Source organism: Pangasianodon hypophthalmus, chromosome 15, assembly GCF_027358585.1.
Source record: "Pangasianodon hypophthalmus isolate fPanHyp1 chromosome 15, fPanHyp1.pri, whole genome shotgun sequence".
Taxonomy (NCBI): domain Eukaryota; kingdom Metazoa; phylum Chordata; class Actinopteri; order Siluriformes; family Pangasiidae; genus Pangasianodon; species Pangasianodon hypophthalmus.
This window is the reverse complement of record NC_069724.1, coordinates 16,837,383-16,865,122: the sequence shown is the minus strand read 5'-3', so window position 1 is coordinate 16,865,122 and position 27,740 is coordinate 16,837,383. Positions and strand designations below refer to the sequence as shown.

The window sequence follows — 27,740 nt, the reverse complement described above, 5'->3', positions numbered from 1 at the left end:
AGTGACATTTTCAATTATTGTTATTATTATTGTAACCATCCCCTGAGTTTGATGCTAAATACTTTAATCAACTAAATTAAGTGTTTTAGTAAAACTAACCAAATACTTAAGAACACTGCCAAATACCAACTAAAATGTAATTTATTATCTGCCTTAAAGGTTCAGCCCAAACATCTGGCCTGCATCAGCATTGGCTGCCTTCACATTGCTGCCAAAGTGGTGGAGGATAAGTGCGATGTGTCGTCAACGCACGAGCTGATCCGCATCAGCCAGTGCAAGTTCACCGTGTCTGACCTCGGGCGCATGGAGAAAATCATCTCGGAGAAACTCAACTTCCAGTTCCAAGCCGTCACTGCCTTAACTTTCCTGCACCTGTACCATGCGATTGTACTGTCGCATACCTCAAGCAGGTGAGACCCATGTGGCAGTGTATCTTAGTTTCACACACTGGGGGGCAAAAAATAAACACCAGAATAGGTGACGACAAAGTAACAGGCAGATGAATACCATTTAAGTCCAATGTACACTATTGTTCAGATGCTCATTGTGCACTATGTAGGTCAGTTATGCTTTACAGTTTTCCCGTCATGCATCATAAACCCAATTATCAGCAGACAATGCAATATACCAAAGGGCATAGATAGCAAACAGGCCGGTTATTATGAGACATCTCTAAATATTAAAAATTAAGATGTACTTTCAGGCAGCTGGACCTAATGAAGCATATCTTTTCCCTTTTCAGGAAAGAAATCCTCAGTCTTGACAAGCTGGAAGCCCAGCTTAAAGCCTGCCTTTGCCGCATTGTATTCTCCAAAGCAAAAGTAAGTATTTACACTAGAAATCAGTGAGGCATTTGGGGCTTTTGAGTATAATTATTTGACATTTCTTTTTATCCCTTTGTTTTGTTTCTTTGCAGCCATCGGTGCTAGCTTTGTCACTCATACAACAAGAGATCGAGGCCTTGCAGTCAGCTGACCTGTTTGAGATCGCCCAGTCCATTCAGAGACACTTGAGGGTAAAATTATATCAAATATTTGGTCAGTTTATTTTGGACAGCAAATTTGTTAACTACAAGAACATGTCCTTAGACATTAGCCATGGTCATATCACCATGATATAAAACTAAAAAATGAGTCTTCAGTGCCTTTGGTGCCCGAGTGGAGGAAAAAAAAAAAAAGTAGGGCGTATGTTAACATTTGCCCTCAGTGGTGATGTAAACTCTATTTGTCTCTAAACAAATCTGTCCTGCTTTCTTTGAGAGATAAAGAATTCCAGGCATGCTCAGTAACAGCCTGACCCTCAGCTATCAGCACACTACACCCAGAGTGTCTATGTGTTATGTAACTGCCATTGTATGTGTATGTGCAGATCTCAGAGACGGAGCTACAGCTCTGGAGAGGTCTGGTGGCCCAGTGCCTGGTGCAGTACTCCTCGCCTACATGCTCCAAACCCAATCACAGGAAGCTGGTGTGGATTGTGTCCCGGCGTACGGCCCAGAACCTGCACAGCAGCTACTGCGGCGCACCAGAGCTGCCCACGATCCCCGAAGACGGCTGGACTGAGAGGTACACAGTGGACCTGCACACAGAGAGTTTTTCTGTTCACTACCCTGGTTAGCTTAAAAACTCATGTTCAAAGGAAAAATAACAATATATTTAAAAAAAAAAAAAAAAAAAAAAAATCCAGTCTGTGGAACAGTTGTTTCAGTAGAATGACTGGGTCTAATATGGATATCCCTGTTCATTCTTAGCAAATCAGCTAGTCCTGTTTTATCCTGTACTTATCCAAAACCGTATCACGTTACAAGTTTTAATCACATACAATAGAGTCATTGAAAACCAACCAGCTGAAAAATTTCAGCAAAGTTATTTTTATTACAAGGATTTTATAGGACTTTAACAAGTTATTGTAGTTTTGAGAGTATTTAACAGTAAAATACATTCTCAAAATAGGGAAGTTAAAAAATTTTTTATTGTAACCAGAAGATTTTTAGGGGAATCTCAAAACACACCCTGTGAGTGCTTTTAGTTTCAGTTCAGGTGTTGGCTACTACAAGCCGTAACTACCCAACCCTAGTATAACATCCTAACACTAGCATTCTCTTCTAATTATACACAGTCTCTCTTTCACTGAAGCATGGGCCCGCCTCCTTACACACTTCATTTACTACAAAATATGTAATGGATAAGAGTGATGTGACTTTGTTAGTAAGCAGTTCACCATAGTAACCAATAGCAGACACAGTTGGTTTTAAACTATTGTCTATCCCTGTACAAAAGCTGACACTTCTCATTGTACTGAGAAAACAAAGACACCTGTTTCCTTCAATCTTAGTTATAATGGAAGTATGGCTGAACTGTAAATAACCATTCCTTAGTTAGGTGGAACAGACAAAGAACAAACACTGTGTATCTATCTATGACAACATTCAGATCATAGGTGTGGTACAGGACAAATCATTACGTTCTGAATGGGGAAGAATGTATGACTTCAAAAGTAGCTGCTGTGACTAAGGTAGGGTGTGTGATGTGTGTAGTAAGTCTGACGTGTGTTTCTCTCCCCTGTCTAGTGAGGACTGGAGTGAAGAGCTGAGCTCTGGGGAGGAGTCTCTCAGCAGTTCGTTGGGTAGCGATGCAGAGGGGCCTTATTTCCCTGCCCACTTTCAAAAAAAGTCGGCTGCCTAAAGGCGCTCAGCTGATCAGAGGCCATTCTACAGAAAGTAACCTCAAAACATGGCAGCAGCAGCTTCATCTGCCTTACGATACAAAACTCCAGCTTCCGAAGTGATGTCAGCAACCACCCGGACCTCTCCATGTTAAAGAGCCACAGTGCCTGGGTTCCACACTAGACGTTACTTGAGAACATAGTATGGCCGTTTGTCTTTTTTTTTTTTTTTTAAATGTACTCTAAATCTCCTGATTATTCTATTTCACCTACTGTAGCTATTACTGATCCTTATTTCTTCCTTTTTGTAACGGTTTTAAGCTAAGAAAAAAAAATTGCACAACACAGGCAGCTAAAGTTTACAACCTGAGACCTTTAAAGGAAAAAAAAAAAAAAAACATTATCTACAGTGTTTTAATAACTCTCGGTGCATGTTCAGGTTTGCCACATTCCAGGAGATGACAGAATCTGTCAAGATCTGTGAGACTGTTCAACAACTAAGGACTGTTGAATTCTGGGACGTTTATCCCAGTTCTGTGCACAGTTTTATATAACGATTGTCATGGCTAAGTGTCAGGTTCCATCGCTCTACAGACTGTGTTCAGCTTGAGACAGTCGGGTTGTGTTTTGTCGTGTGTATGCTTTGGTTTGTATATGAGTGTGGTGATGTGACCCTTAGACTTGCCAGATTAGCTTAGGTTTAAATTAGCCAAAGTATGTGTTTGTGTGGAGAAAAACACAGTAACCTTGAACGTGTGTGTGTGTGTGAGAGAGAGAGAAAAAGAAAATGTTGGGGGAAAAAAATTCCACAAAATGTAAAAATGTCAATACAAAAAAAAAATGTAAATTTGTATAATGTATAAAAAAAATGTATAGGAAGTTGTAGATACTAACTTATTTATTATTGTTATTTTTGTCATGTTATATAAAACTAAATATTTTTAAATTCAAACTGAGTCTGTTTTTATTCATGTGAACACAAGTTAAAGGAAAAATCCACTTTGAACAACTTGCCTATTAATCTTCATAATTAACATGTGATCTTCAATTATGTCAAAGATTTATTTTGTAATGAAATTGCAAATATTTTTTTTTTTTTTTTTAAATCTTCTTTCATCAACATGGTCTATTTTCACTTTGGTTACTGTTTTCCTACGATAAATCTCACAATGGCATTCTACTTCCTGTGGTGCCAGGGGGATTTAGCCGTTGCTTCATCTCTATCTGAAGACAGATGCAGCAGCACTTCGTCCAGATCTCAGACCTCTTCATCTGTACACTCTACTAAAACAGATCAGGTTCCAAAGCGTCAGCCTTCACGCTAATACCACAATCAGTGCCAGCGTATTTGTCATCCCATAGTTCAGTAACTAGCCAAGTCTCTGCTGTAAATTATCAATTCTGGAAACCGAGTCCAACATTTTCTGTCTCAACGTTGTATTTCTCATTAATACGCAAGGACACTGAGCATCACTGGAGAATACGGATTGGGAAAAGCTCTTGCTGTTTAGTTTTTAAGAACTAACAGTTAAAAATGACTGTGTTTTTCCCTTATATCTGAGATCTCTGAAATATCTTTCTCCTATTAACACCATTATAACTGTGCTAGAAATGTCCCCAGGGCAGACAAGCACTAAATTCTGATAGGAATTACAAAAATATGGCACTAACCATCAAATTAGCAGCAGAAATCGCTAAGTACATCACAAATATTTCAGTATAAATATTTAATGGGTTTCAGGGTGGAGTTTTCCTTTAAGTCTGATACATTGCAGTGGAAAAATGCTTTTATTGATAAACTATCTTTCCAAAACCACCTCTATCAAACCTGTGTGCTAAGTGAGATGGATTATTCAATTACTTCCTTCTAAGGAAATGTTTTGCATTGCACAAACATGGCAAGCCAGCACAAAAAACCCTTTCAGCTGTTTGTTCACATTCGTGACGTGTGAACAGCTGACTCTTGACGTCAGAGAGCCTCTGGCAATTCAGCCTGCACTGTGGAAAAGAGGAAGTGCCTCGCCCTGACTTATGAGGATAGCAAGTTACACAGAGACGTGCTTGCAGTTCCATGTAGCCAGATACTCTAATCACGGTTTGTGGTGTGCTGCCTCCGGGAATTGTACGTAACATTAAGAAACACTTTTTTTTTTTTTTTTTTTGGTAGAGAATTTTTTCCAAAAACAGCAGGCAAAATGCATTACTGTGTCACAACACAGTCACATCCTGAAATGAAATTTACACAACTCTCTCCTTCCGCATAAGTGCAATCAGCCAGGATGTGTTTAATGTCCAAAGTTTCTTTAGTTTTGCACAGGAGTTACACCTTAAACATATATTACATGGCCAAAAGTATGTGGACACCTGACCTTGTGCGTGTTGAACATGCCATTCCAGAACCGTGGGCATTAATATGGAGTTAGTCCCCCATTTGCTGCTGTAACAGCCTCCACTCTTCAGGGAAGGCTTTCCACTAGATGTTGGAGTGTGGCTGTAGGAATTTGTGCTCATTCAGCCACAAGAGCATTAGTGAGGTCGGGCGCTGATGTGGAATAAAGGTTGAACATAGCGGGGTTGAGGTCAGGGCTCTGTGCAGGCTACTCGAGGTCTTCCACACCAAACTTGCCAAACCATGTCTTTACAGACCTCGCTTTGTGTACAGGGGAACAGGTTTGGGTCCCTTCGTTCTATTCAAGTGAAACTGTAATGCTACAGTATACAAAGACATTTTAGACAATTTTGTGCTTCCAAATGTGTGGCAGCAGTTTGGGGAAGGCCCTGATATAGGTGTGATGGTCAGGTGGCTAGATAGTGTCACTAATAACTGAGGAAAGTGCATAGCCTCGAGTTTAGGTGAGGAATAAAAACATGATGAGAATACGCGTGATGCCACCTCAAAGTGATTATTTTCCAATGACAGAACATCACAGTGTTTTATTCCTCTAATACCACAGCAATGTGTCAACGCTATTTTTTTTTTTGGTTGGACATTCCAAAATAGTCCCTGGGTAAGTTGCTACTACAGAAATGATGATAAATTAGAATGAGCACATTATTATAAACCTTGCAGGTGGAACTAATGTCAAAGCTGCTGCTATAGAAAATTAATCAACATCATCTGACCAACTGGAATCATGCCTTCAACAGTGCTGTGGAAAAATCATGCCTCATGCATCAAACTGTATCATACTGAGTCATCTCAAACATACTAGACAGTGTCACTTTTCTCACAGTATTACATAATCTATATAAAAACAGACAAAAGGCCATTCGCGAGCTAAAAGAAGCAGCAGACGTGCTTAATTTCATGGCATGCAAATTCATGTACAAAATTCAGGTACAAAAGTACAAAAGGTTCCTCAACCTCAGCTACATCACTTAAATTCATAAGTGGGCTCAACTAAAGACTATTTTTAAATCCCACAAATCCCACAAAATAATTATTTATCTGCCCACAGCATTTTCTAATGAATTTAGTTGGTGCTATTCCTAAAATATAAGCAAACCAGTGGCCTAATTTAAACCACTGCAGCCCTGACCAGGCAGTTTCTATAAGGATGATGTAAATGCACTGTGCATGAAAGTAAAAACCACTTGCTCATGCACCATTTGTTGCAAATCAAATCAAATCAAATCTTCTGTCGTCACTGTGGGGAGCTGTTGATTAGTTGGGGCAGTAGAAAAACCAACGAGGTAGATGCTAAGCAACCTAAATGTTCCACACCAGATGAAGCAAATTCTACAGTCAACTGCACAAGACTACAGCGGGGAAAAAGCCTGTTTAATTTTCTTTTGCTTTTATAGATCGGTAACACTTTGCATGAAGTGGAGAGGTGTGCATGTGGCTTTTAATCCCACTCCCACCTGCTCCTTAAGAAATTCCTCCTTCAGTTATTTTTATTGTCCTTTACAGCTACATTTTAACGGAATCTTTGCACTGTGACATTCCAATGCTGTGTGAAAGAGCACTTTCAGGGCCGCAAGTTGCACGTCACTATCCAATCCTACTCGGCTAGTTTAGCGTCAGATCAACAGTGCATGGCAGCTCAAAGAGACTGATCTAGACTCATGCTTGGAGGCTACTAAGGCCTGAGTTGAACATGGCAGAAAAATCTCCCAGATCCTGCTGTAGACATCGTATCCTCCATCAATCATTAAGCTACAATTTTATCATCATTAAGCTATAAAGTGTTTCTGTGCTGAGCTGCGCTTTCAGTTTCTGAATCAGCGATTTTTGCTGAGCAGCCAGGTCATCCACACAAGTGCATTTTATGAATTGGTATATCCTTAAATAATCTATTATTTTGCACATGTATTGCAACAGTTTATTTACTTTTCTTTGTTAACAGTGCAGCCTGAGAAATTTAATTTGAAGCCTGTATACAGGTGTTAACTGAAGTGCGGCTCTTTGATGCACAAATACAAGACATATTAGACTATTTTTTTTAATTACTGGTTGACTAATAAAAATTAGTAATCGTGCAACCCTTTATATAAAGCAAAGAGGGTATATGTTTTAAAATATGTTGGTGTGGAAATGTTTTAACTCAAAATGGCCTCATAAATTGCGGCCACTGTGCGACGTACTCATGACCTGCATGATGTGCGACGTACTCATGACCTGCATGATGTGCGACGTACTCATGACCTGCATGATGTGCGACGTACTCATGACCTGCATGATGTGCGACGTACTCATGACCTGCATGATGTGCGACGTACTCATGACCTGCATGATGTGCGACGTACTCATGACCTGCATGATGTGCGACGTACTCATGACCTGCATGATGAGAATACCACAAATCCTCTACATTAGATCACACCATGTAACACTTACTTACTGCTAGACCTGACTGAACTCCACCTCATTTCATGCCGCTACTTTCTGAACAGTACTGAATAAAAATAATATTTTTCCTTTAACTAAACCAGGAACAGTCAGCAACCACTGGCAGCTTGTTTTATTGTGGGTTTACTGAACAATAAAATAACATCTCAAAGTTTAATGGGAACAAAGTACATGAACTGACTGACCACTGAGTCCACAGAGGCATAAACAATGGTTAACTGTAGTTAGTTCCACACACATAACAGACAGCACATAAAATCCTACCTTGCTGAAAAATGAAACAAGAAAGAAATCTAACAATTCAGAATCAAGTTACACTGATGAAAAAAGGTTGGTTATTGCGACTTACCAATTTAGAATCCCATTCGGGACTTCTTTTTCTGAGGTTGGGAGGCCTGTGAAGAGGTCCTCAATACAGCCCGTGATGGCGACAGAAAACTGCAAGGTTGCGATCTGCTAGTTATCAAACCAGCTGATGTTGTGACCTCATCATTCTGTGCAAATTCTTGAGAAGAGCCAAAGAGGGAACTGCAGTAGTCCTGCTGCCACCATCTTGGTTTTGGATGGTCAGAACGTGACTCTTTCAAACTGGCCACTGAGGAAGAAAAAAGTCCAGAGTTGCTTTCCATGGTGGAGGCCTGGCTTGGCAGTTGCTGGATGTCCATTGGAGGGGATTGAGCAGTACCAATGGCTTTGTCCTGCTCAGAGTTTTTTGCTGTTTTTTGAGGGCTTTTCAAAAAAGGTTTAATTGGTTCTGTCACATCTGAACACCCTTCCGTGTTCTGACTCTCTCCGTGAAAAAATGTGCTCTTAGCTAGTATAGCCAGGTCAGAAATGGCCCCATCCTCAGGTGCACTCTGAGAGTTATAAATGCTCTCCGCATCTGAACCCAGATACTGACTTGTGGCTGATGACCATCCAGAAAGATCGTCCTGGTAGCTGATGGATGAGGTGAAGCTTGAAGAAAGTGCGAATCTATTTCTGGCTTTGGCTCTCTTTGCCTGATGCCGCTTCCTTCGCAGGGCCTCAATCTTGGCGTCCCGGTTGAGACCGAGTTTTTCGTCCCACCAGTTACCCCAACCGTCCCTCCATGAGGCACTTATGCGCTGACTGAGATCATCGGGCCAGTCGTCAGTATCCACCCCATCTGGAACTGGGGTCACTTCTAGCGAAGGCAGGTATGTTACCCCGTGAACAAGCAGCTTCCTGGCCTTTAAGATCTCTGCCTGGTCTTTCCTCAGTCTCTGAAACTTGTCCTCCTCAAGCTTGTCTCTCTGTTCGATTTTACACTGCATTATAGCACTGGTCTTTATTTTCCTGTGCTTCAAATGACGTTTTCTTCCTACAGCTTTCGTCAAGAGGGATTCCAGCCATTTTTTCCAGATTAATTTTAACTCACGGCTAGCCATTTTGGGGATCGCTGGCCTCAGTGGTGGAGCACAGTTACTCTTAGCAGAACGTGTGGATGACTCCAGAACAACAACAGGCTCAGAGTTAATCCTTTCTTCTGTAGGGATTCTCACCTGATTCTCATCAGTAGTATGAGAGCCACCCTCAAGATCACTGTCATTGACAACCACTTCTACTTGGCTCAGCATACGCTGATGTCGCTCTCTTTCAAAGTCACTGTCTTCTTCTAAAGAAACTTGGGGTTGTTGTGCAGAGTCTGTATTAGATGCTGGTTCTACTAAGTCTGATTGAAGTGGCTCGGAATTGGTTGGGTTGAAATGTCTCAGTATCTGGTAGAAAATGTCCCCAGTCTCTGTGAGCTGGAGCACACACAGGAAGCCATTGTTCTGAGTTGCAGTCAGGCCTGAAAAAGAAAAATAGATGTTGCTTCACTGCAAGTAGGCAACTTTTTGTCTATCACATGAAGAGAGAGAGAGAGGGAGTTCATTTCCTCTGAAACAGAACAGTAATAATAATAAAATGTAAACCATCATCTTAAATAAAACGGCCACTGTATCCTTGCCCATATCGCATGTCCTCGCACGAAGCTGATAAAAAAAGTACAGTAACCCAGTTCTGTGTAATTACTAGAGCAATACCAGCAGCTGAGATAAGACCATAGCATAGCACAAGCACATGAATTGTGATTTCAGTAGTCAGATAATAGTGACTCAAATTGTTAATCTGTATTTGAATAGCCGTGCACATGCTCCCGAGTGGCACAACAGAAAAGAGATCATCAGGGAATCACAAGGTCAAATCACAATGATGCTACAGACATCTGTGGCTATGAGCCAAGGGAGCAAAATCGGCAGTGCTCTCAGAGAGTGAGGGATGGCGCACTCTCGCCCCTCTGCTGCTGTGCTGCCCTGTGCAAGATGCAGTTGACTGGCTTCGTGTGCCTCGGAAGAAGCATGTTAGCCTTCACCCTCCTCTGTGGGTAGCTGTCATATGATCGGGGAGATGATGACTGGTCAGTGGAAATTTGCAAGTGACCAAATTGGGGGAGAAAATGGAGGAAAAACCCAATTACAACATTAGCTGTTGTTGGAGAGCTTTTGGTCAACACTCTACAGAGTATCAGCAGGTATAAGCAAAATAATGTTTTAAGACATGATACTGAGACATACTGACAATTTCAGAAGCTTGTTACATTACTTGTACTCTAAGGTCACATGAAATGTCAAAGAATTGTATGTGAACACAAAGCGTACTTTTTAACTGACAAAAAAGTACACCAAGTCCAAAGGGCCACTCTGGCAATCTAAAGCAACACTTGACAATTATGCAACTAAGTACACTGAGCACCACAGCATAGGGTGATCCTCAAATGCTGATACCCAACATAAGTGCTCTGGGATATTGTCAGTCTGCTTGGAAAACATGATGTTTCACCACTTTTCAGCTAATAGAATCATAACCCTGTTTGTTGCTGCAAGAGCTAAAAAAAATAATCAGTGACTTGCTGACAAGCAACAAAGCAGCACTCCCACTCGTATGATATTGCTTACAGGTGCCAAAAAAGATTTCGTAATTTCAAAAGCTTGCAGAAGAACATTTTATGATGTGCGTTCTTTATCCAAAACTTTATTCGGTCAAAAGCCAGGCCCTAACACGTCAACCTGCCATTAAAGAACTAGGAAATAGGTCTCCAGGCAATAGCTGTCTTTGTTTTCAAAATAAGGAGTCTCCTGACTTATGTTTTCGAGCTCACACTCTACTCTATAAATAGCATGTAAGACAGTACACTACCAAACAGTAGCAGAACCTATAGTATTATATTGACAACCTACATTCACTGTCCACTTTAATAGGAACACCTGTACACCTGCTCAGCTATGCAGTTATCCAAACAACCAATCATGTAGCAGCACGATGCATAAAATCATGCAGATACAGGTCAAGAGCTTCAAATAATGTTCACATCAAACATCTGAATGGGGAAAAAGTGTGATCACTGTGACTAATTGTGGCATGGTTTTTGGGTACCAGATCAGCTGGTTTGAGTATTTCAGAAACTGCTGATCTCCTTGGATTTTCACGCACAGCAGCCTCTAGAGTTTACACAGAATGATGCAAAAAAAACAAACAAGCCGAGGGTCTGCAGGCTGAAACACCTTGATCATTGGCACAGACTCCCTGAAACTGGAACCCAATGTGGGCTTCTGCTGTTGCATCATGTCGCCCATGCAAAAAAGTGCATGCTGAGATGCTTTTCTGCTCACCAGGGCTGTAAAGAGGGATTATAAGAGTTACTATAACCTTCTTGGCAGCTCAAACCAAGCTGACCAATTTCCTCTGACCTCTCGCATCAACAAGGCATTTCCACTCACAGAACTATCACTCACTCAGGGTTTTTTGTTTTCTGCACTGTTCTGTGTAAGCTCTAGAGACTGTTGTGTGTGAAAATCCCAGGACATCAGCAATTTCTGAAAACTCAAACCAGCCCATTAGGCACCAACAGCCATGCCACAGTTGAAGTCACAGAGATCACACCTTTTCCCCATTCTGATGTTTGCTGTGAACATTAACTGAAGCTCTTGACCTGTATCTGCATGAATGTATACAATGTGCTGCTGCCACGTGATTGGCTGATTGGATAACTGCATAAATGAGCAGATGTTCCTATTAAAGTGACTGGTGAGTGTATATACCATTGTGCAAAATACAAAGCAACATTCACCTGCGGCGTGTGTGGCCAGCCTCGCTTCTGCTTTGTGCTGCCTGTGTGGGAGCTGCCGAATCTTCAGACTCTCACGCGGACTGTAGAGTTTCTGAATTGGGCCGTCTGCTTGGCATGCCCATTCTCTTCCACCTTTAAAGAAATACACTGTGAGCTACTTCGGTGCCATATGCTCCAAAGACAAAGAAATTCTTCTCTAATACTTTTTTTTATATCTCCACGCCATCTCAATAACAGCACCAATCCTGTCAGTAAGAATTCTAGAAGAACCCTCAGAGTTATGTGTCATGACTTCCTGTTAACTGCAGCCCACTTTTCTACTGACTGAGTGCACAATTCAACTAGAGTTCATAGCCTATTATGTAAGGAAATAATGATACACAAAATAAAAACTCAGTAGAGTACAGTAGTGTCTTAACACAATACATTTTGATACAGCAAAAATAAGCATTGCCTCAACTGCCGGTGGTTTAAATTTTCACTGCATGCTGTTTACTAGGCAGATACACTATATAGCCTAAAGCTTGTGGACACCTGACTGCTGTGATAGTGACATATGTGCTTATTGCTGACATATGTGCTTGTTGAACATCCCATTCCAGATTTAGTCCCTCTTTGCTGTTACAAAGACTTCCACTCTTCTGGGAAGGCTTTCTACTAGAGTTTTGAGCATGCCTGGAGATTTGCCTATTCAGCTACAAGAGCATTAGTGAGATCAGGCAGTGATGTTGGGTGAGGAGGCCTGGGGGGCAGTCAGCATTCCAGTTCATCCAAAAGGTGTCCCTTAGGGAAATTGTAATGCTACAGTATACAAAGACATGCTTCTAATTCTGTAGCAACAGATTAGGGGAAGGCCCACATATGTAGGTGATGGACTTCTAGTAGTCTAGTTTATGTAAACTTGAAAAAACGGAGTATAGTCATTAAAAAATCAGCACAAGGTGCAGTGAAATATACTTCAATTCTGCAAACACTAAAGCGCACTTCCTTTCCCCTCACTCACCAAGGTCTACACTTTGCTCACGAGTCAAGTTACCCAGTGTAAAAGAGCCACTGTTATTTTCCAAATGAATAAGAAGACTGTTACTGGCCCAAGTTTCATTATTCCAGGTATGCAGTCTATTGACCCTGCGCTGCTATTGGGGGTTTTATACTAATTTTTTCATCCAGGGAGCTTACATTAGTATACATTGGTAGAGGCAAATGTGAGCATTAAAGCAGGCATACTTGTAAAATGGTGTAAAAACACCATTCAAGCTGCTTAAAAAAGCAAATGGCTATTCGTGTTTTACACTTGCATGCACATGTATGTGTGTAAAGTGCGTGTGTATGCCTGACCAGAGTACTGCAGCAACATGGTCTCCTGCGCTTTCTGTGCTCCCAGGAGGATTTTGGAGGTGTTGCTTTGGCCCAAAGCTGGCACAACATGGGCAAAACATGGAGGCGACTCCATCATGTGCTCCCATTTCAGGGCAGGCACACAAGGCATTCGCTCATCCAGGAGGTACGCAGAGAACTAAGAGAAAGAAAGATACAGAGCCAAATATAAACTATTGGTAAGTAATACACATCATCTGGTATAGATGTGTGGCTTCAACATGGCTTTCAATCTGTGGTGTTGGATCAAAGCTCTTTGATTAATTTTTCATAATAATAATAATAATAAAAAAAAATTTCAATGTTTAACAATTGTTGTTACGTCTATCAAAATTACCCTTGACTTTCCTGAATTTTCCACCACTTTTCCTTATTCTATGGTACTGCTGTACTGAACGTAGCATTAGTATTGAGGTGTGTAACTGTTATTGTTAATTTTCACCTGTGTGGTGATAAGGTGGTGGAAGCTGTGGCTTTGTGCGAGGTATTTGCCCAAGACCACCCTCTCTCCACTCTTACAAGCAGCCGTTCCACCGATCCGGAACAACGTGCGACAATCACTGCTCTGCGGAAATATTGGTCTCAATCAGTATCCAAAGCAAAAAAAAATGCACTGGAAGAATTACAATGAAATAATCAATATCAGCAATCAGTTTCCTCTAGAGATGCTTCTGAGCTCTCTTTCATTCTCATTTGAGATTCAGCTCGCGTCAAATCACATCAAATCAGCAGATTAATCGACGCTTCTTCACTAAATATAGAATATTCACATTCACATACAGTAAGGTCCAAAAGTCTAAGACCACTCAGATTACTAGTTATGAAAAGCTAAAAAGAAATGACCAAGGATTACTAAGACCCAAGGCAAAACCTTCTCTAAGTTTAAATAATGTACTCTTGAAGAAATATCAACAGAGGAAAATTTTCTGATAGTGTTTTATATATATATTTGGACCCTATTGTACAAGAATAAATAATAATAATAATAAAAAAAAGTATTACCCCTAACAGCAGTAAGCTGTGCTAATTTATCAATTTATCAGCTCATTATCAGAATCTACATTAACTCACTGAAGTTTGTTCACGTCATTAATCACTGGATCTGGATGGTCATGTGTCGAGGAACCTCTTAAATTAGTTTTTTTTTTTAAATTTAATGCATCTTCTTTCTAACTAGTTATGTCTAATTTTGGGTTGAACCAAAAAAAAGAAAAGAAAAAAAAAGCAAAAAGAAAAAAGGGAGAAACTGTTTAGTGGGTGTCCTCGTACTCTGATGTCTGTAAGCTCTGCTCCAGTCCTGTCAGCGTAAACCATCACTCGCGGATGAGCCGTGAACTCACACCATCGCCACGGTGACTTGGCATTGAAGTATAGGTTTGTTTTCTCATCTCGGATCTTTTGCAGCCTGGAACAGCAAAAGACATTATTTATCTATTCTTTATACGCTGCCATAACATATGATCAGCCATAACATTAAAACCACCTGCCTAATATTGTGTAGGTCAGCCTTGCGCTGCCAAAACAGCTCTGACCTGTCGAGGCACGGACTCCACAAGACCTCTGAAGGTGTGCTGTGGTATCTGGCACCAAGATGTTAGCAGCAGATCCTTTAAGTCCTATAAGTTGTGAGGTGGGGCTTCCATGGATCAGACTTATTTGTTGAATGTTCCGCAAACCATTTCTGAACAATGTTTGCAGTGTGGCAAATTATCCTGCTGAAAGAGGCCACTTCCATTAGGGAACACCGTTGCCATGAAGGGGTGCACTTGGTCTGCAACAATGTTTAGGTACGTGATACGTGTTAAAGTAACATCCACAAGAATGCCAGGACCCAAGGTTTCCCAGCAGAACACTGCCCAGAGCATCACACTGCCTCTGCTGGCTTGCCTTCTTCACATAGTGCATCCTGATTCTATCTCTTCCCCACGTAAGCGACACACAGGCACCCGGCTGTCCACGTGATGTAAAAGAAAACGTCATTCATCAGACCAGGCCACCTTCTTCCATTGCTCCATTTGACAAGGGCTTTCGGCAGTGGACAGGGGTCAGCATGGGCACTCTGACCGGTCTGCAGCTACGCAGCAAGCTGTGATGCCCTGTGTGCTCCGTCACCTTTCTGTCATAGCCAGCATTAACTTTTTCAGCAATTTGTGCTACAGTAGCTCTTCTGTGAGATTGGACCAGACGGGCTAGCCTCTGCTCCCCACGCGCATTAATGAGCCTTGGGTGTCCATGACCCTGTCGCGGGTTCACAGGTTGTCCTTCCTTGGACCACTTTTGGTAGGTACGAACCACTGCATACCAGGAACACCCCACAAGTCCTGCCATTTTGGAGATGCTCTGACCCAGTCGTCTAGCCATCACAATTTGGCCCTGGTCAAAGTCGCTCAGATCCTTACCCTTGCCCATTTTTCCTGCTTCCAACACATCAACTTTGAGAACTGACTGTTCACTTGCTGCCTAATATATCCCACCCCTTGACAGGTGCCACTGTAAAGAGATAATCAATGCTATTCACTTCACTTGTCAGTGGTTTTAATGTTATGGCTGATTGGTGTACATTTCTATTATATTATACACTATGCAGTGAGCATATAGAGGAAATAGGAAGCCATATTGGGTTTGGCCAAACTGGGTTAATTAAAAAAAAACACTGTTCCTGCACAAAGACATGTTGAAATGTTTTACCTGGTTTCAGGATCATCTAAGAAATATAAAATTTGGCTAAATATCAGTTAAAAAAAGTAAATAACTAAATAAAGTAAACTTTAGTAAATAAAGAAACACATTAGATAGTTAATGCTAAAACTGCCTCAGTCGTTTTCTTTGCTTAATTAAACAACATCTTTAGCGTAGGTACTGCTAATGCTTCTGCCACGTGTAGCATATAAAATACATACAGTAGTATAAAATAACATCTCACTGTTTCACTATTATACTTTTTGGTTCTAATGAACATTCATACAGATGTGTACTGAAAATACGTAACTTGAGGAAATAAAGGTAACATGTAATTATCACACTGTCTAATAATACTAAGTCATGATGAAAAGATGTCTTATTTGGAAGACATTTTGTCACTCATTATCTAATGATATGCATTACCGCATTATCGAATGATGTACTGAATCTCCTTGGATGCCTGGTTAAATGTCTAGCACTGTAACGAGGCTTGTTTTACTCAAACATGATATGCACGTCACATTCTTTTATAGCACAAACAGTTCCAAAACATACCGATAAAATGAACAGTACGTTTTGGAACTGTTTGTGCTATAAAAGAATGTGACGTGCATATCATGCGTGGATCAGTTCAGAACGTTTGGTGCATAAGCGCACACATACACTCTCACACAATCACACGCATACACACACACACACACACACACACACACACACACACACACACACACACACACACACTCACCCCTTTCCCACAATCCAGAGATAGGCTGCTCCACTCTCACTGGCTACAACAAGCTCTCCAGAAACATGAGGACTACAGGGAAATAAAGAAATGAATTAGGACAAGGAGTTTAATGTCCGAATGTCTTCCAATTGTCTGAATTTTCTTGACTCTATAATGCATTGCGTGAACTGCTGTCTTTTGTTCTTCGTATGAAGAAAACAAACTCCTAATTAATCACTGACACTTTTTGGCAATTATGTAAATATAAAGGAGATGATGATATGGGCATGTACACCTAAACAGTACAGGGTTTAGAATAGGCTTCCCTGATCACCATTTAACTTTTTTTTTTTTTAATATATAAACCAGGATTTGTTTAATCACCTACAACAATTCAAACTTAAAACGAAATCGCTTGAATCAAAACAGAATTGTGTAGTTTTAGTAGCCATAATCAGTGTAATATTAGCAGTGCAAGACCATGTATTTAAGATCATATGGCCATGTACATTTGTCCTGGTTCCCCACACTGGTGTAATGAATACCATTATCCTACAGACACTTTGCTCTGCAGCTACACTCACTAGGCTTGTGCGATATTGATTTTCCCTTATCACCATTTGTCATTTTAAAAACTCATCATAAATAATCTAATCAAGGAGAACTGATTAAAAAGAGAGGGAAAAAAGTAAAATAAGCACGTCCACATTTTCAGGTTTAAGGTAGGAGTAGGAGAGGGTGGAATACTATCAGCTGTGACAGTTTTTATCTTTATATTATAGATTACTGGAATAAACCATGGTAGCATTTTCCATGCTAGCTTTCTGACACTGCTTCTCCCCATTTTCTTCCATAGACTTGCCATAACTCAGGCGTGTGTGTGAGGTCATGAGGTACATCATCTATAGTCACTGATCACAGCAAAAAAGGCTGCCTGAGTGCAAATGCTGCAGAATTAACAGAATTAAGATCACAATTCTGATATGATGTTTTGTGCAGCCATAAGATGGAACCTTATCATTTCAAGGTCTCAAATAACATGCTCTTTCTAACAGAAAAACGTGTAACTAGGGCAGGAGAAAAGAATTCAGCTTGATGTGTGTTAATGAATACCAACAGTATATCAACAGCTTTACAAAGCCCAGCTGTGTTCTTTACTGATCTCAGTCAATTTATAACAAAGAACCAGCAGCCTGAAGGCTGTAGTTCTTCATTAACAATCTCCACATGCACACAAGCAATCAAACGCAAGGCGCAAGTGGGATGAAATCTCACCACAGATTCAGCAACAAAGACTAGTTTGATAGGCTCATAAGTAACTCAGATGTAAAACCAGATAACTTTATGAACTTAACATAATTTGTGGTAAAAGATAATGAACGTCTGGCTAATACAAGAAAAAGGTTTTTATTGTCATACGGTATAACAGCAGCTAAGATAGAACTGCATTTTTTAAAAATAAATAAATAAATAAATAAATCAAGAATATTTTAACTAATATTTACATCCTTACAAAAACTTATCAAAAAAGGAGAAGTTACTATGACAACACAATACAGAAATTTTAAATGTTTCTGGTACATAATTCTTGCATTTTGATTTTTAACCATTATTGCCTTATTATTAATTTTTTGACCATTTTATGATATAGTGAATAACATTTACAATGGGCTGAATTTCTATTATGCCTATAAAATGTATATTAGACATTATTCTGGAAAACACTTGACAAAATACATAGAAATCATCCCAAAGTTTTGTATAAAGCCAAAAAATATTTCTATCAAATTATTTCTTTGCTGTTTTGAAAACTTTTTCTTTATTTTGATGTATATATGTAAATCACATGATGTGTAAAGATTCCCTTACTATCTTGATTGCTAAAAAAATGATCAATTTGAAATACTCTCTTGAAATGCTAAGCATCAGCTGAAGATTTTTTTTTTTGTAATAGCCTTTAATAAGATTCAACATTAAAACACCCAAAAAAATGAGCAAGGTAAGTAACCGCCCACCTGACATTGAGGCTGGTGGCTTGCTCCTTCAATTGCACCACCTCTAATGGACGAGGACGGTTAGTGGCTTTCATTACCCACGCTGCGCAGAAATGATCTGAACGTAAGCCTAGATAAGCTACAAACACAAACAAAGACACTGATGAACTGCAAACACAACTGGAGATCAGTGAGCAGCACAGTCACTATTTGCAGGTTATTAGCGCCTCCTGGTGATGTACCATGTTTATCAATTTGCAATGGCATGATATCAAATAAAATTCAGTTATATATCCCCAAGTGAATGTGTCTACAAGGATGTGCGTTTTGTCCAAGTTTAACATTCGAAAAGCCACAAGAGGAGTTTAAAAAAACAAACAAACAAAAAAAAAAACATAGTCAGTTCTCTGCTAAGAGTGGAGAAAAAGTATATCTGATGTACCATAATTGGGCATCACGTTTTCCACTGCAATTAATCTTTCTACCAGTTGGTAGCGGTGCACAAGTTTGTGTTTAACAGATGGAATACACAAAAAAGCAAGTGTATAAGAATATGATGGTTAGTACAAGTATTTGTACGTTATATTTAATAAACCAGTAAAACACAGGCATGAATTAGAGTAGCGGCCAGTGTAAAATCCAACGCATCATGGAGCATTCGAGACGTGCCATGCATGCAGAACTTACATTTAATTAAGTTGTACTGAACGATAATTATATTGACCGACTATATGTGTACAACATCATAAACACCTGATTAGATTATTTCAGTATTTGAATACTGGTGCCTCAAACGATTAACTGTGTATTCAAATACCCATGCACATCCCTAGTGAATAGAGTAAAGTCATATACTTCAACTACTTATTAGACTCACCTTCATCATCTATCTGGGCCACGCTGGCCTGCCTGACTGTTCCATCCAGATTGAACACCAGAGGTTTGTCTGCCACATTCACAACCGGAGGCTTATCTTCACTGAATTCCAGCTCCACAGGGTGGAAATCTGTGTAACTACAATTAAGTACTGAAAACTAACAGTGAAAGGTTGATTGCAAATATCTTAAAATATTTTAACGTTATAATTTACATCATACCATATGAAATTGAATTTCAGGCCTATATAATCTGCTTTAGGATAAGTGTTTAACAGAGGTGTAACAATGCATTGTGGAAATCAGCATTCTATTAAATATGCATCTCAGGTCCCAATCTGTGCAACCAACAGAGCTAAAATATATAGAGAGCATGCTGGTCACATGATCACATTCTTTCACTGAAAGCCTGTGAGATCATCTGCACTTGTCAAGTCTATTAGCCCTGTAGATCCAGACTGCAGAGGCCACCACACATTATACGGTTACATGACCACGCTGTACCGATTAAAAAGAGCAATTCAGTAGCTTTCAAACAACACCAAAGGCTGCGGGAAATCGGACATTTTAGTAGACTTTGGAGCTCTGTTTCTGCTACAGAGCTCTTTATGGTTTAATCGATCATTTCATACGATCAAAATTTTGAGGAGAATTTATAAATTTATTTATTTTTAAGATATAGTGAAAATTTCAACCTTTTGTTGACAATATTTTGATTTTATATTTTATATATAAATTTATTTAGTTTGCACATAGTTTATGATGCAACAGAAATCATAATTTTTCCTTCATTAAAATTTTGTTACAAATTTTCTGAGAATCTAATTGAAACCTGCTGGGAAACACTGGGTCCTGGCATTCATGTACCACCTACACAATAATTGACCTACACAAGGGAGGTGGTTTTAATGTTATGGCTGATCGGTGTACAATATACTGAGCGGCCCTCACTGTACTGTTGTTTTTACATGATTTAAACTAAATCACATTAAGTGAGTCCTATTCTCAAGGACAGACAGAAAGAAAGAAAAAAAAGGATACTGATGGAGTTTAGTGCTTCTCCACTGGGATAAATAAGAAAGGCTTCATTCTGACATTCAAGATTTGGGATGTAGGTCAGGGCGCCCCCAGTTGTGGCAGGTTGGAAGTGTTCCAATTCCTTCTGATGGATCAATTCCTCATGTAGAAGCTCAGCCAGGAGAGAGGATGGAACATCGGGGATAATGTCACCCAGAAGGTGGTGATAGCGGCTCACCCTGTGCGAATATTGCAACTCGCACCTGCACAGCAAAACAAGAGGGAAAAATACATGCATTGTTTGTGTAAATGTGTCATCATTTAATATTAATTTTGGTACGTCACTATTTGCTGACAGCTTCTTAAAACTGGATCATTAAATATCAAAAAAAAACTGACAGCTGTGCATGTATTAAATTAATTGTTTGGGGAAACAGAATGCCCCTGTCTGTCTCCACACAATTCAACAAATAATTTAACAACTTAGAAATTAAATCGAATCTAGAGAATGGTAAAAATGTAACAGTCATATTAAATAAGCACAGTTTCAAGTTGGGTGGTTTGGATGCGTGCCTTACTTCTTATAATTTAAGTTGCGTAGAAAGTCCTTCATCTTACCCATACTGGTGGCATCCTAGAACAAAATACATAATGAAGGCACCTAAACAATATTTCACTAGATAGGAACTGACATATAAGACAAAACAATACAACCAGTGTAAAACTCACAAACTCACCTTATGACGTTTGCTGCCAAAACTGAAGTGTTCTCCGAGCAGCTGGCCCATCGCAGAGAATGAATCCATGCAGTGATGCAAATAGAAATACTTCATCTACAAAAAAAAAAAAAAAAAAAAAAAAAAGGAAAAAGGCGCAATTACCGAGGCTACACATGAAGGTAATGTTAATAAATAATTACCAGCACCATGTAGTAAACTTACATGTTCAGGGAAGTCGTCTGGACTGACAGGCTGACCCCAGAATGATTTAGTATCTTAAAAAGGGAAAAAATGGAATAAATGAAATACACAACATAAGTTTAAGCCAGTTTTACAGAAGTCTTTTAAGATTATTACTCGTCACACTGTACAAAATGATCCCAATAATTCTATAACAGACTGTGCAATAGCAAAGGCAGAGGGACGCTGTATGTAAGCTTCGTTGTTACATTCTAAGTTGATTTAGCATTTCCTGGACGCCAGAACCCGGAGAAACTTCCTCTGCTGTACACAGTGCAGCGCTTTCGGGTCCGGTTGTATCGCAAAAGTGTCCGCTCTCACATCAACACAACGCGCATGCGTCGGGTTCTCTCGTTAACGAGTCAGAGATCTATGTGGAAATTTATATTTTGAAGATATTTTGTGAATAAAGATTCAATTTTAGGGTTTTTTTGCACACACAAAGCATTCGCATCGATTCATAAAATTGGGATCAAACCACTGGAGTCACATGGATTATTTTTACGATGCCTTTATGAACTTTTTGGAGTTTGAAAGTTTTGGTTACGTGGACTGTCAATGGAGGGACAGAACTCTCCCAGGTTTAAAAATATCGTCATTTGTGTTCTGAAGATGAACGAAAGTCAGAATTTTCATTTTTGGGTGAACTATTCCTTTAAGTTTAACCCCATATATTCAGAGTCCATGTTCACACAGCAGGCCAAATCTGATTTATCTCTCAGATCCAATTTTTAGAGCTTGAATCTGCAATGCAAAAAATTATGAGGGTCCAAATTTGTTTTTGGACTGGTGTCATATTTGCTCACAGATCAACATGGATTGTTATAATAACAATATGCATGCTCAGTAGCACTGTAGAAAAGGCAAGGAAAGTTAGCTAATTAGCTACTAACACTGAGATTTCACTAATTAATTATGTTTTATAAATGGACAATATCCAGTCCCAGTTTTGTATGTATTTGGAGAAACAGCAGAAGCAGGTGGTGTTTGTCGCTGGTGTCACTACTGCTCAGTCACATGCTGCAGTGCGTATGGAGGGATAAACTCTCATCCCGTGACCTGCCTTCATGTCGTTTTCTTCCATGTGGTTGTTCGTGTCAAATTTCACCACACTCAATGACAAAAAAAAAAAATCAGTGGCAATTTAAAACTGTTGAAACTTGTTTGGTCCGATTTTGTCCAGAAATCTGACTTCTGAAAAAAAAAAAAAAATGGATTACACTTGTTGAAAAGTGCCTGGAGCAGTGAAAAAGTGGCCTGCCTCCTTTTTTTAATTAACTTTTTGTTTTGTCACTCTCTGTACAAAACATTTCAGAACCTTTATGTAAAACAATCATCTACAAAATCTGTGCTGGTAATTGACTTTTGGGTTCATGACACCACACACACACACACAGACATGCGTTGCTACAATAGATGATGTGGAAATGTCAGCAAATATTACTCCAGTGTGAGCAAACAATGCACTTTTCAAAATGAGTCCCAAACAAAGCAAACAGTTCGGGGTCAAGAAGAGGGAGAGTGAGAGAGAGAGAGGAGGGGAGCAGCTCACCCTTTATATTACACCATACACGGGTAGCAGGCATTTTCTTTCTTTTGGATTTTTTCCCCCCATTTCCTCTCCAATTTGGTTACCTGCCAATTCTCCCTCACCAGCTAGCTCTCTGCTATCATACAACAGCTATCAACTCCCTCACCAGCTAGCTCTCTGCTATCATACAACAGCTAGCAACTCCCTCACCAGCTAGCTCTCTGCTATCATACAACAGCTAGCAACTCCCTCACCAGCTAGCTCTCTGCTATCATACAACAGCTAGCAACTCCCTCACCAGCTAGCTCTCTGCTATCATACAGCAGCTAGCAACTCCCTCACCAGCTAGCTCTCTGCTATCATACAACAGCTAGCAACTCCCTCACCAGCTAGCTCTCTGCTATCATACAACAGCTATCAACTCCCTCACCAGCTAGCTCTCTGCTATCATACAATAGCTAGCAACTCCCTCACCAGCTAGCTCTCTGCTATCATACAACAGCTAGCAACTGGGGTGTGTGAAGGCTAAGACGTGCTTCCTCTGCAACATGTGAAGCCAGCCAAATGCATGTTTTTGAATACAGAATATTTACATATTTATATTTTAGAACTTTAGGAAACACTGAAATTAGACTGGTCCTGCTATGAAATTTGAAAAAAATTATGAATTTTTTTTTTTCATTGGACTTTGGAAAATGTAGCTGTGCAAAAATAGTAACAGCACCATCTATAGCAAATAGTGCAAACAATGGTTCTTTTAAACAAAGCATATTTAAATGAATGATTTTTTTATTATTCTCCTCTCAACTCTGAGCGCCTTCCCCTTTTGACTTCCAGTTTGTGGAGTGAACGTGCTGCGGTCAGAAATGACGTAATTCTGACCAGTGAATTACCACTTAGGAGGTACGTTAAATGCAAATCTCACTTTTCAAACCTGTACCAAATTCCATATCTCTGGAGGGATATATCTGGTTTTCTTCGCTATGAGCTCAGTCCTCTGTGAATCTTAGTGCTTTTTTCTTATCTAAGCATGCAGTGTTTGGGAGTATCACAGGCTGAATGAAGCTTTTATCAAGTTAAGAAGGTTGTGATTTTCCTTCGTACTGGTTTAAAATTTTAACTAGCATTTATGGATTTTTTTAAATTAAAAATTTAAATATGTGTATGTAAACATGTACACTCCCGATCAGAACATTTTGAAAATCGTGTTCAAACATTAATTTGAATTATCTGAATTAATGGTGACAATCGCCGAGCGCTACTGTGCAATCATGTCATTATTGTGCTGGAGTGGGAGCGACCTTGTGGTATGATGATATTGATGAATTTCTGAAAGAGGAAATGTTTTGCAGCTCGGGCAGTGTGAGAGCTGTAGACTACCTCGGTTGGGAGGGAGAAGCGGTGTTACGATCGGCTCGGTAGGGACCCACACCTCGCCATCCACCTTATGCTGGGGCTGAAACAGGAACGGAGTCTCTCCCTCGACACCACTCTGAGACACAGTCAGATATATAGTGTTAAAAACATGTCTCCTTTACAGAACTTTCTCAAGAACGTTTACAAAAATGCAGAACTTCTGAAGCTCCTTTGAATGGTAAAGTAGTCACGGTCAAAACCTATGAAGAAACCTATGAGTAAGAGGTGAAACTACTGACTGAAAGCTGACTTATACTTCAGTGACCATGTATCTCTAGTCAAGTGGCTTTATTGTCATTTAAACCATATACAGCTAATTAGTACACAGTGAAACGAACCAACTTTCCTCCAGGACCATGGTGCTACAACAAACAACACAGAACTACAAGAGACTACACATTTCTACATAAAGTGCATGTGCAAATGTGTGCAAACAGCACAAGACAGTACAACAACTACTAAAACAGGACAATAACTAAGACAATACAATAACTACTAAAACAGGACAATAGGCACAGTAAGAGACAGTGCAGCACCGACCAGTACACAGTTTTAGTAAGAAAGTGTCAGATATAACAGTAGCGCAAAAGAATAACAATATAATAAATTGCTGTGAATGTAAACATAACGACTATGACATAGTATTCAGCAGATAAGTGTATACTATATATGAACATAGCAGTTATTGGGATAGCAGCGACCTCTGTATCCGCAAGCTCGGTAGGTTTAAGTCTTCATACATGCACTTAGCATGAGTGTGTTCACTAGCGAGAGCTGTCTCATGAACCACACCTGAATTTAACTATCCCCCACCCCCTGACACAAAAAAAAAAAGTAGAATAATCCCAAAACAAAGGAGTGCTCACTGTAGGAATAATAAACAGAACGCAACATGGGCATAACGTTTTCACTGGTTGGTATTAAGCAGGTATCAAACGCCTCTTGTATTGAAGCACTTCAAATTAATGAGTGTTTTAATTAACAATTCTATCAGTTAAGGACTGATGGATGCTTAACATTTTTAATTGAGTTGCTATGGTTTACATCATTTACACTGTGTCTCTTCTGCAAAAAAAAAAGTAAATGTAATCTTGCAGGATTAAAATGGCCACTATAATGACAGCTATGGCCGATGCTTTATATTCATCCAGGCCACTATATCATGACTGTAGTTTTCCGAGTTTCTGTACGTGAATCCTTTATACAATAACGTGATCATATTGTAATGTGTGACGCACAGGGGAAAAAGCTACTCACCCGTGTTCACTTATAGCCGTCTGATACAACAGTTTTGCGCACCGCCACGCTTACCCATAAACCCATCAAATACTGCAGAAGTATAAACCAGGCCTAACATCCAATCAGCTGCTTGTTACTGTAATAGTGACGTCAGTCAGTGTTAAAGTGCTGACTACATCTCAAAGGAATAAAACTGTGAAGTGTTTTATTGCAACGTCTGCATTACATCAACACATCACTAAGCCCTAACTGTAACCCTGCTTTGTGAAAAATCAGCAGGTTGTAAAATAAAATAAGCCTAGAGCCGTAACATTTTTGTGTGACATTACAGTAGGCAATGTAAAACTCTATGGTTCTCAATGTGGGGCCCATTACACATAACCATGGGGCTGCATTTTTATTATTATTAATTTATTTATTTATTTTTAACAATGATGTGGTAAAGATCCCTATCAACTACTACCAAATTTGTGGTAGCTGTTAAAGGTATTTAGTTATTATAGTTATAACCCTAAACAACCGGTCACTTGAAATAAACGGACACAAGCTAAAGCTCAATAACTTCAAAATCAAATATTATTTTTTATTATTACTGTTTACTTTAATATTTACCTGAAATGTTAATAAATCTGGAAAGAGTGTTGCTCAGATACAGAAAGTTTCGAGTATACATTTTAGCACAATGTACCTGTTTTGGAGTTTGGGAATATAGAGCGCTAAGGACATCAGTACATGTGGGGATTATATGTACCGAATGTATGAATAGTTTATATCGATTCTAACGATAGAACAATTACGCATTGTGATCATAACAGAGTAGTGGAAAAAGATTTACACGGAAAGGTTTACCTGTTTATGCAGCTTATAATTTAAAAACAATTGTGTAATTCTGCACATTTTTAGATCAAATATGTTTAATATATTTGAGGGTTTTATCTGACTGCATTAACTGGATTTGATTTTGAGCTACACAGCAGCACCTGCTCTCCTTGTGTCAGTGTCAGTTTCCTTCGGTTTCTCTGGTTTCCTCCCAACCCCCCAAAAACACACTGGTGTGTGGATTGGCTGCTCTAAAATTAGCCCCAGATGTGAATGCGGACAGTATTTGTGCACATGGTGAACTGTGATGGACTGGAGTCCCATCCAGCGTGTCTTCCTGCCTCACACCCCGTGTCTCCAGGATAGGATAGGCTCCGGCTCCACTGTGAACCTGACCAGGATAATGCTGATACTCAGGATGAATGAATGAATTAGTTTGAGTGTCTTTTTTTTTCCCCCGTATTTTTATTTTTTCTTTTGAAAAACATGACTCATGACTTGTCACATATTTAATACATATAAAAATAAATTTGAAACTACCCTCAAAATCATGCAGAGATCCAAAAAAACCCAAACAGTACAAAAATAAACAAGTTTCATAAACGAAATAAAAGGTGTTAATTTTTTTTTTTTTTTTGTGAATGCCAGAAACATCCAGAAGTTAACTGATGCAGGAAACAGACAATTCAATCACATGTAGACATTAATGAAGGAATTTCTCATCTTGTCAATTCAATTCAAAACCTCATTCACAGAAACTTAAAAAATAAATAAATAAATAAACACAAGGGTTTAACATTATTAACTTTATAATGTAATTATATTTCTATTTAATATTTAACATTTATATTTAAAACACCATGTATATTTATATTTAAATGTCTAACAATATATTTGTATTTTTTATTTAGCATTTATATTTTAATATTTAACACTTATATTTAACATTTATATTTTTATTTAATATTTAACATTATTTTTTATTGAACATTTATATATAATATAAGCTGAAATACCTGAAAGGGTGCCCTGGTTGTCTCCAGCAGCTGTCCATACGAGCCCCAGCCTCCATAATCATGCTTGGAGTCTAAATTTGGAAGCGAGTTCAGATAAAAATGGGGGAAAAGCTGAGCTGGGAATTTATAATCCATGTGCTTCCCGACAACAAAGTCACGACATGTCCGTTTCACACCCGGCTGCTCGCACGTGCCTGGTTTGTTTTCGGGTTGGTTTTCGGGTTGGTTTGTTTGTTAGCTAACTCCTGAAGCAATGTGGACACTTCACACTCCATAAATCACGCATAAAAGCTAAAATGACAGAACTATAACCGGCTTTGCGTTATACAGTGCGTGAATAAGCATCGCACGCGGGCACAGCCCCAGTCCAAAGCAACCGCGCGCTCCTGCCAAACATGCGTACGAGGATCAGCTGATCCACCGCGAGGAATTACCCACAA

General features: G+C 39.4%; 2 protein-coding genes across 2 annotated transcripts in view; one reads left to right on the top strand and one right to left on the bottom strand.

Moving 5' to 3' along the window:
• ccng2 (cyclin G2) overlaps window positions 1-3,616 on the top strand; it is a 5,710-nt gene extending 2,094 nt beyond the window's left edge. Inside the window, exons 4-8 of the mRNA XM_026928958.3 lie at window positions 160-410; window positions 743-821; window positions 917-1,015; window positions 1,369-1,565; window positions 2,570-3,616. Coding sequence (XP_026784759.3) covers window positions 160-410; window positions 743-821; window positions 917-1,015; window positions 1,369-1,565; window positions 2,570-2,684 — 741 coding nt within the window. The 3' untranslated portion in view covers window positions 2,685-3,616. The remainder of the gene's footprint in view (window positions 1-159; window positions 411-742; window positions 822-916; window positions 1,016-1,368; window positions 1,566-2,569) is intronic.
• Window positions 1,017-27,740, bottom strand: taf1c (TATA-box binding protein associated factor, RNA polymerase I subunit C). The gene is made up of 15 exons (XM_034311330.2): window positions 27,301-27,740; window positions 24,191-24,302; window positions 21,262-21,314; window positions 21,058-21,153; window positions 20,899-20,954; window positions 20,345-20,583; window positions 19,306-19,434; window positions 18,450-18,567; window positions 16,453-16,524; window positions 14,295-14,430; window positions 13,468-13,590; window positions 12,987-13,164; window positions 11,649-11,780; window positions 7,866-9,329; window positions 1,017-1,578 (listed from the first exon to the last, which is right to left on the bottom strand). Exons 1-14 carry the CDS (start codon window positions 27,433-27,435, stop codon window positions 7,870-7,872), a joined length of 3,039 nt encoding a protein of 1,012 aa, XP_034167221.2. The 5' UTR covers window positions 27,436-27,740; the 3' UTR covers window positions 1,017-1,578; window positions 7,866-7,869.

What these genes read in the sequence shown, in the direction of transcription:
- taf1c (XM_034311330.2), bottom strand. Translation starts at nt 27,435, where the DNA reads ATGGATTATAAATTCCCAGCTCAGCTTTTCCCCCATTTTTATCTGAAC. An exon ending in CAACCAGGGCACCCTTTCAG is followed by an intron (nt 24,303 to 27,300) that starts GTATTTCAGCTT and finishes ACTGTGTCTCAG; the next exon opens with AGTGGTGTCGAGGGAGAGAC. An exon ending in CTCTGGATTGTGGGAAAGGG is followed by an intron (nt 14,431 to 16,452) that starts GTGAGTGTGTGT and finishes TTGCTGTTCCAG; the next exon opens with GCTGCAAAAGATCCGAGATG.